We start from the raw sequence: 12153 nt of genomic DNA, 5'->3' as shown, positions 1-12153 counted from the left end.
ATTAAAAAATGTGTATAATAAATAAATAAAAATATTAAATATTTTTAATAATAATAATAATAATAATAAACGTTAAGTGACCACTCAATATGGCTGACATGGTATTAAATCTATTCATTTAGATTCAATACCAAACATTTTTTATTCTTCAACAAAACAGAGAGATAGATTGATATTCTCCAGGGAAAGGAGGAGGGCGCTCACCCAGCCTCAGCGATGATCTCAGGGGCCACGTAGGTGGGGGTCCCACACACGGTGTGCAGGGGTCCCTCCACCACCGTCGCCAGGCCAAAGTCCCCCAGCTTCAGAGACTTGGTGCCGTCAGGAGACTCACACACCTGGCGACGCAGACAGAGACGCAGAGAAGCAGAGAGAACACACACTTAGAAACACACTGACCTCCTTACTAACTACAGTGTATGCCTTTGGTTCGGTGTGTGTATGTGTGTGTGTGTATGTGTGTGTGTGTGTATGTGTGTGTGTGTGTGTATATGTGTGTGTGTGTGTGTGTCCACGTGTGTGTCTCTGCATCTGTGTCTGTGAATGTGAACGTGCGTCTGTGTGTATGTGTGTATGTGTGTATGTCTCTGCGTCTGTGTCTGTGAATGTGTGTGTATGTATGTATGAATGTGTGTGTGTGTGTGTGTGTGTGTATACACATCCGTACGTACCAGCAGGTTCTCAGGTTTGATATCTCTGTGGACGATGTTCATGTTGTGCAGGTACTTCAGAGCCCCCGCCAGGTTGAACACCATGGCCCGGGCGTCTCTCTCTGTGTACTTGGTGGACGAGGTGATGGCATCAAACAGGTCCCCTCCCTGCACAGACAGGACAACACAGCAGACACTTAAGACACTGAACACTGTGTAAATGGCGCTGTTGCGGTACACCCCTTGTTTCGGTGTTGGTGTAGTTTTGTGCGTTAAGACACCCAACTCACATTATACATTTTGTCTGTTTTCTTTTTTTAGGGCATTTCTGCTTTATTGGGATAGAGAGATTGACAGTAGAGATTGACAGGAAGGATGGGTGAGAGAGAGAGGAGGGATGACATGCAGGATAGATCGATGGCCGGAATCGAAACAGGGTCCCTGCGATGACGTGACATGCGTCTTAGGGAGCTACAGCACCCAGGTACCCCTATCACTGAAAACACTGGCTAGTTGGAGTTATCACAAAAAGCGCATGCACTGTACATGGTACCTTGACCAGGTATAGAGTGGTGGGGCGTACCTTGACCAGGTATAGAGTGGTGGGGCGTACCTTGACCAGGTATAGAGTGATGGAGCGTACCTTGACCAGGTATAGAGTGGTGGGGCGTACCTTGACCAGGTATAGAGTGGTGGGGCGTACCTTGACCAGGTATAGAGTGGTGGGGCATACCTTGACCAGGTATAGAGTGGTGGGGCGTACCTTGACCAGGTATAGAGTGGTGGGGCGTACCTTGACCAGCTCCATGACCAGGTATAGAGTGGTGGGGCGTACCTTGACCAGCTCCATGACCAGGTAGAGCTCGGAGGGCGTGTCCACCTCCTCGATCAGCTGGATGATGTTGGGGTGTTTCACTCTCCTCAGGACCGCCACCTCGTTCTCAATCAGGTGCTCCTGGACACACACACACACACACACACACACACACACACATGCAAACACACAGGCACACACACATACAGAGGCACACACAGGCACAGGCACGCACACACGCACACACACACACACACACACACACACACACACACATGGACGCACACGCACACACGCACACCCACACATAAAACAAATTATGAGGCACATCATAACATCAAACACATCCTGTTAACTACCAAACTACTAAAGCTGCCATGTAGGCACATCTAATAATTCCATTTAAACCACCTCAGCTTGCCTCCAAGCCAGCTCACATCACACTACTTGGTCACTGGAGATCATCATCATACTTTTCTCTTAAAGAATAATTATTGGGGACTGTTGTGGTCCAATGGTCTAGCACCATGGCCTGGGGTGGTCCAGGGGTATAGCACCATGGCCTGGGGTGGTCCAGTGGTCTAGCACCATGGCCTGGGGTGGTCCAGGGGTATAGCACCATGGCCTGGGGTGGTCCAGTGGTCTAGCACCATGGCCTGGGGTGGTCCAGTGATCTAGCATGATGGCCTGGGGTGGTCCAGTGGTCTAGCACCATGGCCTGGGGTGGTCCAGTGGTCTAGCACCATGGCCTGGGGTGGACCAGTGGTCTAGTACCATAAAAAATAATGCTTGATTATAATATATGTTTCACTTTTACGATGTAACCTAGTTTAACCTGTGGGACACCAGCTCATCAACAGCAGTTTTAATGTAGCGAGGGCTGGGGGTGGAGACAGTGTTCCAATACCTTGTATGGACCGAGACGCTGTAAATCGTAACAACAGGACACTCCAAATAAATGGCTATTGATTTCAGTTGAATCATGGCTGCACTCTACGGAAGGATGTGTGTGTGTGTGTGTGTGTGTGTGTGTGTGCATGTGTGCGTGTGCGTGTGTGTGTGCGCGCATGCGTGTGCGTGAGCAGCACAGATGTAAGAGGGAAGTAATGAATAAAACATATTAAGAAGATAATTCTATGGGATTAGAGGATCAAACACACACACACAATGCCTAACATGTCCTTCAGGGGTAGTAATCACGCAGGGTAGAATCCCAGTGAGTGTGTGTGTGTGTGTGTGTGTATACTGTATGTGTGTGTGTGTGTGTGTGTGCGTGTATATATTGTGTGTGTGTGTTTGTGTGTGTGCCTTACCTTGCCACTGCATTTGGCCTTGTCAATGATCTTCAGTGCATACTCTCTCCCTGTGGCTCTGTCCAGACAAAAGCATTTAGATTCTGTTATTCTGATAATAACACACTGAGAAACATCGTTCAGTTCTCCAAATCGTGTGCATGTACTTCTGTGTTTATGTCCTTCTGGCCTCAATTCCAGCCATCAAAATAGTTTGGGTGCATTACGTTTTTTGCTTTTTTTTTTCCATCACCGCAACTAAATTAGAACAATCATTCACCACACTGAATAGTGCTACAGCTAACAGTATGGGAAAGACCATACATGCACGCACATGCGCACGCACACACAGACACACACACGCACACACACACACGCACACGCACACACACACGCACACACACAGCTAGCTCTTCTCATTAGAGGCACCATCTCTTCACAAAGCCACGTGCTGCGTCAGGGCAGGGGGGCTAAGGCCCCTCTGTCTGTCTGCGGTCTCCTAAACGCCTCTGAATGAATCCCTAACTGAGCAGTTATGACATGTGACAAAGCGCCTATTAGGCTGTGTCGGAAGCTGCTAATCAACACTGACATTCATGAATAAGCTCCTTTCCACCCCCTCCTTTACAGTTAGCAAAAAAAATCCTCAACATTTAGCAAAGTATAAATGGCTGCAGTGAGGAACAGTTTTTTTCGTCTGGGGCCATGGTTATACGGTTAGGATTAAAACTGCCACAGATAGACATACTTGATTCGATTCAATGTTCACTCTACATACCTCTCCACACAGTCCTTCACCACGGCGAAGTTTCCGTCTCCTATGACCTTGCCCACCTTGTATTTCTCCAGGATGGCTGAGTCAGACAGGCACCTGTTGCCGTTAACTGTTGGGAGCAAAGCCACGCGTCACCGTGGGACAGATCCCAACACACAACAACTCCACCACAGCTCACAAAGGACTCCAATTCCCAGAATGCCCCCTTTTTTAGCAACGCAAAACCAGCGGCCCTCATACAGTACTGACAGCATCACTGTCTAGACATACTACCAGTATACTACTACCACTGATACATTCATCTGTTAAAACGTGTTCCTTCATGGTGTATATGGGGGGGTATAGGATTTCTATGTGGACTTTTAAAGCTGTTATGACGAACATAAAGAGGCGGCGGTTGCATAGTATAAACCCACTAGCTGTCCACTACCACAACACTGCTGCCTTCCACAAGCGCCAGCCCAGCTTTCCTCTGGACTGTGCTCAGCGCCGCCCTGCAGTGAGAGCATTACACAGACGCACGGCTCAAAGACCTTCAGTTTAGTTTAGTCACCGCTCTCGCAGCACTGAGGCTTTCTACTTTTTTTTTTCTTCTCTCCCTTCTCAACACTTTCCCCCTCCTTTTTGTGGGGTGCTTGGATGCAGCTTGTGTCGCTGCGTAAGCATTCTAACACCCCCTCACCCCCCACCATCCTGCCATCTGCCCTGGGTCACCGGGGGGGGATTTGGGCACGTGTTAGCGAAGCGTTGTGGATATGTCAGGGGCGGGTTAGAGGAAGGATGGAGGGGTGGAGGGGTGAGTGAGTTCAAGGGAGGAGGAGGAGGAGAGGAGACCCACCTTCAGGGCTCAGATTGTTGGCGTGCTCCTGATGATTGCTGGACCCATTTGATCCGTTGACATTGCCTGAGGAGGTGTGATGTGGAGGGATCTGGAGAGGAAAGGAAAGAAAAAGTGAGAGAGAGAGAGAGAGAAAGAAAGAGAGAGAGAGAGAGAGAGAGAAAGAAAGAGAGAGAGAGAGAGAGAAAGAGAGAGAGAGAGAGAGAGAGAGAGAGAGAAAGAGAGAGAGAGAGAGAGAGAAAGAGTGAGCGATAGACAGAAACAAGAGCTCAGCATCTCGCTCCAAACCTAGGTGCGTGTCACCGTGGCAACCGAAGGTCATTGGAGGGGAAATCAGATAGTGAAAACAATGGATCAAGTTAAGCCTAGTAGTTGAACCACACACAGTCTCCTAGCGGTTTATGCTAACGTCAATACTCGCAGAACAAACAAATTAGCTAATTACCTTCTCTAGGGTAATGCTACACAATAGATTTGTTTATACGTGGATAGAGAATCAAGCAATGGGTTTGGATGCAGTGTCCTGCATAATTATTAGGACAATGAAGCATTTGTTCTTGTAGGCTCTAAACAGTACTTGTAGGATTTGGATTTAAACAATTACCATGAGGTTACAGTAGGGATTCTCCGCTTTTAGTTGAGGGTATTTCTGTACATATTGGTTTCGCCATTTAGAGACAACAATACTTTTTATACTTGATTTAAAATCCAAATGATTGGAGGGTTAAATGCTTCACTGTCCCAACCATTACAAAGGGCAGTGGACAGTACATTGCCTGGTGGTACCTGACAAGTTCAGATTTCCTGGAATACCACAACCATGTTTCCCCCTCTAGAGGGTCTTTAACTCACTGCAAAATATTTCGGGAAAACTCACCACCTAAAGTGTTTTATTTGCTGTCGACCTAGCAACAATACTTTGATTGGCCACAAAATGAAGCATCAGAATGTATGAATAAAGTCACCAGAGTGACGCTATAGAATGTTGACAATTTGTGCAAAATCCTCGTGCATTGTAAATAGCGTGCATTGTAAAACCTAACGCACAGTACCTGTAAAACGTAACAGGCTGTCAAACATATGGATTTCAACTAGTCTAATAGACAACTAACACCAATCCCCCCCACCCCCCGATCAATGACACTGCTCTTTGCACATTTTGCACTATTACTGTAAATGATTGTTGCTACATACATTGCACCCTTGTCGTTGTTTGATTATGATTGATGCTATACAAATACAATTTGATTTGATTTTGATTTGATTATATTATAATGTATTCTTGATTTGTTTGATTGTTGTTGAACGAGGAGCTAAATTACAAAAGCATTTCACTGTATCACTTGTGGCTGTATGCGATGTACGTGACCAATACATGATTTGATTTGAATTGATTCTGAGTCTATTCCAACAGAACAAACACAACCCAGTGCTTCTCAACAGCTCCTCTAGTTCCCCCCGCCGTGGAGTCAGGGCCCACCATTAAATAACCAGCAGGAAGCATTTGGCCAAGAATAAGCCTGCCCTCAAGAAATGTACAAGGTGTTGAGAACGCTTAATGGAGCACTTATCAGCAGAGGCCGAGAAAACCATAACGGATGAGAAACATTAATAATTTGTAGAGGGGCTTTTTCTCATTTGTGGAGGGGCTTTTTCTGAACATTTCAATTGGGTTATATACCAGGGGCCTGGATTTGCTCTTAGTCAGGCAAGATGTTCCGGAAAGATCTCCTAGTTCTAACCATGGCAACTAGGGGCACTGAAGTTTATCAAATAATGATAATATAACTTCAGATTCCTCCTTCTATATACAGTATATGAATAATGGATTCAAACTTGACTTCCAGGTACAAGAGATGGGACTTATGGATCATGTCCTGGAATGGGTGTGGAAGAACTTCCCCTACATAATAGAGATGATGACTCAGCGAATCCTGCTGCTAGCGAACTCCAAGGTCGCTAAAAACACTAACCGTAGTGTTTGAAAACCTCCTGTCACGACTACTGTAGGGACCAGGGTTTCCCTGTGGTCAAGTCACATGGTCAGGAAAAACCCTAAAAGTTGGTCAGCCCATGGGCAAAAATCACATGATAAACAATACGCTAATCAAGTGTTGGGACGACATACAGTAAAACATTTAGGGGATAATCAAACTAAAATCACGCAAAACTGATGTTGAGTCTGTGGATTTAATGACTGGAACAGTGGAACGTTTTAGGAGAGGTGTGCCAATGTGCTAACGGGTTAGGGTGAGGGTTAGCCCTTCTAGGACTAACAAGAAGCTTATGCTCTCTTAAGTCAATGAACCAGATGACTACAAAGAATGATATCTGTAGTATGGCTCTCCACTAGACCTAGCCATGACCTTCGACATGACAAAATAGCTTTGTCACATTTTGGTACCTTGTCAGTGAATTTGGTCTGATACAACATGCCATAGTGATGCCAGTAGAGTGTAGACAGGAATGACATTTAATTTTTTCGATGATGAATTAAAAAGGTTATCCATTTTTCTCCATCACATCACTGAGCTGTAGTTTCAGGGCTATCGAACTCACCAACTGCCAAATAATTCTGGAACACTCACCACTTAGAGTGCCAAGTGTTTGTATGTGGTATCTACCTAGCAACAATACTTTGATTGGCTACAAAATGAAGCATCATAACTTATGCATTTTCTAGAATGTTGACAATGTGGGCGACTTTATTCACCCTCGGCACTAAATGAGCTATGGCTAAATTAGTTAAGGCGACTGGACTCTGTTGGTAAGACTTGAGCTCACCGTGCCCCCATATCACATGGTTTCTTGTGATTACATTGTTGAGCGAGTTTTCCTTTGGACCCGTCAAGCAACTAAGGCTGCTGCCATAAAAACCTTGATGTTAAGAGCTCTTTGAGTGAGGAAAAGGTAGAGGGCACTTTGAGTGCTCTAGGAAAAGATACAGTAATGATGGTGTTTTCAGGTGATGGCAGTGTGTGTGTGTGTGTGTGTGTGTGTGTGTGTGTGTGTGTGTGTGTGTGTGTGTGTGTGTGTGAAGATCGCCTGTGAAAATGTGTGTGTGTGTGTGAAGATCGCCTGTGACACTGTGAAAATGTGTGTGTGTGTGTGTGTGTGTGTCCTGTGTGTGTGTGTGCGTGACTCACCTTGAAGCTGTGTATGCTGCGCGGGCTGGTGGGGGAGGAGCTGGAGGACTTGGTGGACTTGGGGGTGGAGATCTGACTGCTGGGGACCCCATTGACTGCAGAGGGGGGTAGGTAGGGAGGGAGGGAAGGAGGGAGGGAGGGAGAAAGGGACAGAGGTATGCAGGGAGGGAGAGAGGGAGGTGGTGGAGAAGGAGGAGAAGAGAAGTAGACAGTGAGACGAGGTTAGAGCCATGCCTTCAGGACATCTCAATCTAGGGGACGACAGTGTCCTGAATCCCTGTTCTCTCTGGAGAGGAACGACGGGCTAAAATGTCAGGAAACATTCCATCTTCCTCTCTTATTTCTCTAGTTTTACCTTTTTTCTTTTTTTACTGTTTTCATAAACATCTGCTGTATTTGAAGTTAATTTCACGTAACACTGGAACTGCTGAGCGCATTTCAGTCTGTGCCGAGTAGTGTGGCGTCTCATATTCTTCTGTATGTGTGTCCTGTGTGTGTGTGTGTGTGTGTGTGTGTGTGTGTGTATGTGTGTGTGTGTGTCGTCTACGACTGTCCTGTGTCGTCTATGACTGTATTCTAGGTATATGATGAATAAACTTTGATTTGATTTGATTTGATCTGAGCCCTCCTCCGCAAAGGCTAAACAAGCCGTAGGCTTTCAAGAAAGTTGCTGTGGGACCTGATTAATCTGCTCCAAGCTTTGTCTGTCGACCTAAATCTACAATGTGTCCCGTGTTTGGTAAGAACTAGAGATGTGTATTGTAGTCAGTCAATTGCATTAGACTTGTCTATTACGTTGTGTTTGTAGAGAGAGCTTCTGCAAAAACGTCACGTGTGAGTCAAGTGTTTGGAACATTTCTAAGAACGACCCCTCTAAAATTCATGGAGGGTTGAGATTTCCAACACGGGACATTGTGATGACAAACTCCCTTCACCTTCTAACCACATCATTCTATTGTTGAAGGACTCGTTCCTTCAGCACCATCGTCTATTTCTGACTCTCTCTCTCACACAGAGAGATCTCTCTCTCTCTCTCTCTCTCTCTCTCTCTCTCTCTCTCTCTCTCTCTCTCTCTCTCTCTCTCTCTCTCTCTCTCTCTCTCTCTCTCTCTCTCTCTCTCTCTCTCTCTCTCTCTCTCTCTCTCTCTCTCTCTCTCTCTCTCTCTCTCTCTCTCTCGGTTCTTGGCACAGGTACAGAGTCACACTGCGTCATGCAGTCAGTGGGGGGGCGACCTCGCTGAGAAACCCAATCTGGTTACATTATACTGGATTAAATGTACTATAGACCTGTCCCGTTCTATTTGTTCTATTTCTATGGGTATACCCATAGTGTAGTGCCTCGCACATTAGTGAGGGGCCATATGATGACACTCAATAACCTGTGTGTCCTGAGGACTAGAATTAAACATTAAAGTCAAAGCAGATGCAGATCCAGCAAACTCATTTAGTATACAGACCTTGGATCCGCGGGCTCAGAGCCAGTGCGTCTGTGGCTAGATTAGGCGCATAAAGTAGAGTGCATGCCAGTGCTAGTGTCTGGGTCTGGGCCAAAGGGGGGGAGGGATAGAGAGTGGGGGGGGAGAGAGGGGATGGGGGAGAGTAAAAGAGAGAGAGGGAGGAAGAGCAAGAGCAAGAGAGAGAGAGAGAGAGAGAGAGAGAGAGAGAGAGAGAGAGAGACCTCGAAATAGTATGAAGTCAGGGGTGCAGTCAGGGTGGTCAGGGTTCTGCAGGTTTCTCGGTGTAATCGAGGGCAGTTCTCCACAGCCAGGACGCCGCAGAGGGGAGCTGTCTGCTGCTACTGTATTACTGTCACTATGGAGGGAGGCTCTCCCTGGACACGCACACACAAGGTCAGGCTATAGCCACGAGAGAGAGAGAGAGAGAGAGGGACGGAGAGAGAGAGAGAGGGACAGAGAGAGAGAGAGAGAGAGAGAGAGACATTCCTCTCAACGCTGTCAGGAATTTCCTTGAGCGGTTTCCCACTCTGAGATGGAATGTTTCTCTGAGGATGTCATTGTCAGACTAACGACTGGGGGACCAGGAGGAGTGTTTTCAAGAAAAATCTCGGGACATGTCTGGACACAAAAAAGGGAAAAACTCTGGGACCTGATCAGGCAAAACTGGAAAAAATTCTAAGCCCGATATTTACAGCCAGAGGTTAATACAGGGATTAACAAATGACTAGAGGCTACTGAGCCCTTATCAGATGATGCTGTGTCACCTCCCCCAGTCACGTGTGTGTATCCTGTATCCTGTGTATGGCTCTGCAGTGGATAGCAGAATGACATGTCTGAGTGACTGGTTGATTAAGGCCAGACAGAGGTTTAGGGTTAAGAGGCTCACCTGGTGATTTGACAGGAGATTGACTACTGGTGGAGTAGTGGATCGGCCTCCTGACTGCAGAGAGAAAGAAGGAGAGAGAGAGAGAAAGAGAGAGAGAGGGAGGGAAGGGGTAGAGAGAAAGAGAGAGCAGAAGGAGAGGAGGAAGGTCAGAGAGTGCAGCGTTCTTAACTTACCGCTCTACTTTCACAAAAACGCAAACTCTGTGAAATGTTTTTTTTAGTCACGGCTTTCAACTTTCAATGTCAAACGAAACATCGCAAGCTCAAAGCGCTAACTGTACTGTAAACACCCTTGAGAAGACAACGGCTCCTTCTAACGGCGGCGCAGAAGCCTGCCAGGCTCCCAGAAGCCTCTCTGAGGTGATGACTATGTAGAACAACAGCGGAATGTCAGGGCAGCCCTGCATGCCTCCCTTTAATGCCCTGGGTAACACATCTCAAATGTCACACGGGAGGTTTTGGCGGAGGCACTGTGGTTTTTGGGGGGAGAGAGGCGAGCCAATTAACACAGCCGCAGCCAAATGAAAGGCTGTAACACTCAGCTTAGCCATCCAAGAGTTGAATCTGGAGGGGAAACATCCTGCAGGGATTCTGCTTTGTATGACTTGGAATGTACTTAGTCTTGTTTTAGACATGAGGGAATGAACTAACAATGTTATGTTGCTATTCTAGTGGATGGTAGCTTGAATGGTGTGTGTGTGTGTGTGTGTGTGTGTGTGTGTGTGTGTGTGTGTGTGTGTGTGTGTGTGTGTGTGTGTGAATGCAGGATTAGCTGTGTGTGTGTGTGTGTGTGTGTGTGTGTGTGTGTTTGCCTATACCTGCGCCTGGGGACTTGACGCGGCGTGACATCCCAGGGCTCTTTGACCCAGAGGCCCTGACTGGAGTGAAGGAGCGAGCTGTATACGACGACTTCAGCACCCGACATTCTGTAGAGACAACACACACAAGGTCAATACCACACACACACACACACACACACACACATCTAACCTGGACAACAACACACACTCACATCCAACCTAGTTCCTATCTAGCACACTTCAATAAAGTACAGTACACAGCGACCCACTCTAAGTAGTTCAAACTAGCTCAGGGGTGCAGTATCACCCAAATAACACGCACATCACACAGCTTTTCTCAGCCCAGGCCCCTCTGCAGAGACACACTGGGTTTCAAAAGACATTGAAGACACAGAAGAAGGAGGGGGGGGGGGGGGGGGTAATGTTACAGACATAGAAAAATGTATGATGGACGGATGGATAGATGAATGGATGGATGAGCAGGTGGATAGGTGGATGGACGGACAGACGCCTAGTACAGTAGCACCACAACAACGACACTCATCCATAATGTAGAAGTATCTCTGCAGAGAGCTAGAGCAATGTAATGAGATTAACAGAGTTCAGCCATGTCCTAATGATGCTAGATTCGGTGCAGCACTGTCGAACGCTACTTAGAATGGCATGGGACTGGGCATAACACCCAGCGGAAAAGAGCGTTTCTCACGGCGTGTGTTTGTTAAGAGTATACACACTGTGGATGTTCAGGAAAGGATAAATCACCCACCGCTCAGGTGGAGTCCAAAAAAGCAGACAAAACCCCCCCGAAAACAATACAGAGATTGCAAAACAAAAACATGGTGAAACACAGCGCTGTACAACAGCACGTCAGTAATTGGCTCTGTTGGAAGCATAAAACGGCTGTTTCCCAATAACAAGGAAGTTAAGTGTTATGCGTTATTCCCCCCCCCCAAATGACTACCACATGCACAGGCATCTGTGCCCGGCACGCTCGCCGTAAATCCATGAAAAATTCACAAGTGAAGCAGCGGCGGTAATTATGGTCTCTTGGCGATGTCTGGCTGCGTTAGCCGACTCTGGAAGCTGTTTTTCGGGGGCGGTGGTGTTGTACACACACACAGATAGAGCAGCGTTTAGGAAGAGCAGATGTCTGGGTAATGAGGAGGGTAGTTAAACTGTCAGGCCTGGTGTCTGATGGGCGGTAATGAGGGGCTGTTACTGACACCAACACATGAGGTGGAGGTGGAGCCAGCTGTGGTCATCAAGAGCGTCACATGAACGTTCAGTTTAGGGGGAATTTCAGTTACATTTCAAAAATGTTCCCAGAGGGGAAGAAGAGGATTATGCAGTCCAAGAAGTGTATCTTATAAAGGCTTAATGAGGTCTTCATAAAACCTTCATAAGGCCTACATATAAAATATGAATCATTTATAAGCATATGTGACAACAGCCGACTGTTTCGTAAAGTGTGAATAAACAGGATAATGTATTGCGAAG

General features: G+C 46.7%; 1 protein-coding gene across 1 annotated transcript in view; it reads right to left on the bottom strand.

Moving 5' to 3' along the window:
• The window catches only part of dclk2a (doublecortin-like kinase 2a), a gene marked incomplete at both ends in the record, with an annotated part of 57268 nt that overhangs the window by 6977 nt on the left and 38138 nt on the right, over positions 1-12153 (bottom strand). Inside the window, 9 exons of the mRNA XM_080534752.1 lie at positions 205-338; positions 672-818; positions 1486-1605; positions 2778-2835; positions 3535-3640; positions 4370-4460; positions 7516-7610; positions 9858-9911; positions 10675-10782. Coding sequence (XP_080390878.1) covers positions 205-338; positions 672-818; positions 1486-1605; positions 2778-2835; positions 3535-3640; positions 4370-4460; positions 7516-7610; positions 9858-9911; positions 10675-10782 — 913 coding nt within the window. The remainder of the gene's footprint in view (positions 1-204; positions 339-671; positions 819-1485; positions 1606-2777; positions 2836-3534; positions 3641-4369; positions 4461-7515; positions 7611-9857; positions 9912-10674; positions 10783-12153) is intronic.

This window comes from Nansenia antarctica (genome assembly GCF_963989245.1).
Source record: "Nansenia antarctica genome assembly, chromosome: 6".
Classification (NCBI taxonomy): domain Eukaryota; kingdom Metazoa; phylum Chordata; class Actinopteri; order Argentiniformes; family Microstomatidae; genus Nansenia; species Nansenia antarctica.
The sequence above is the reverse complement of the archived record's forward strand: the minus strand, read 5'-3'. Positions and strand labels throughout refer to the sequence as shown.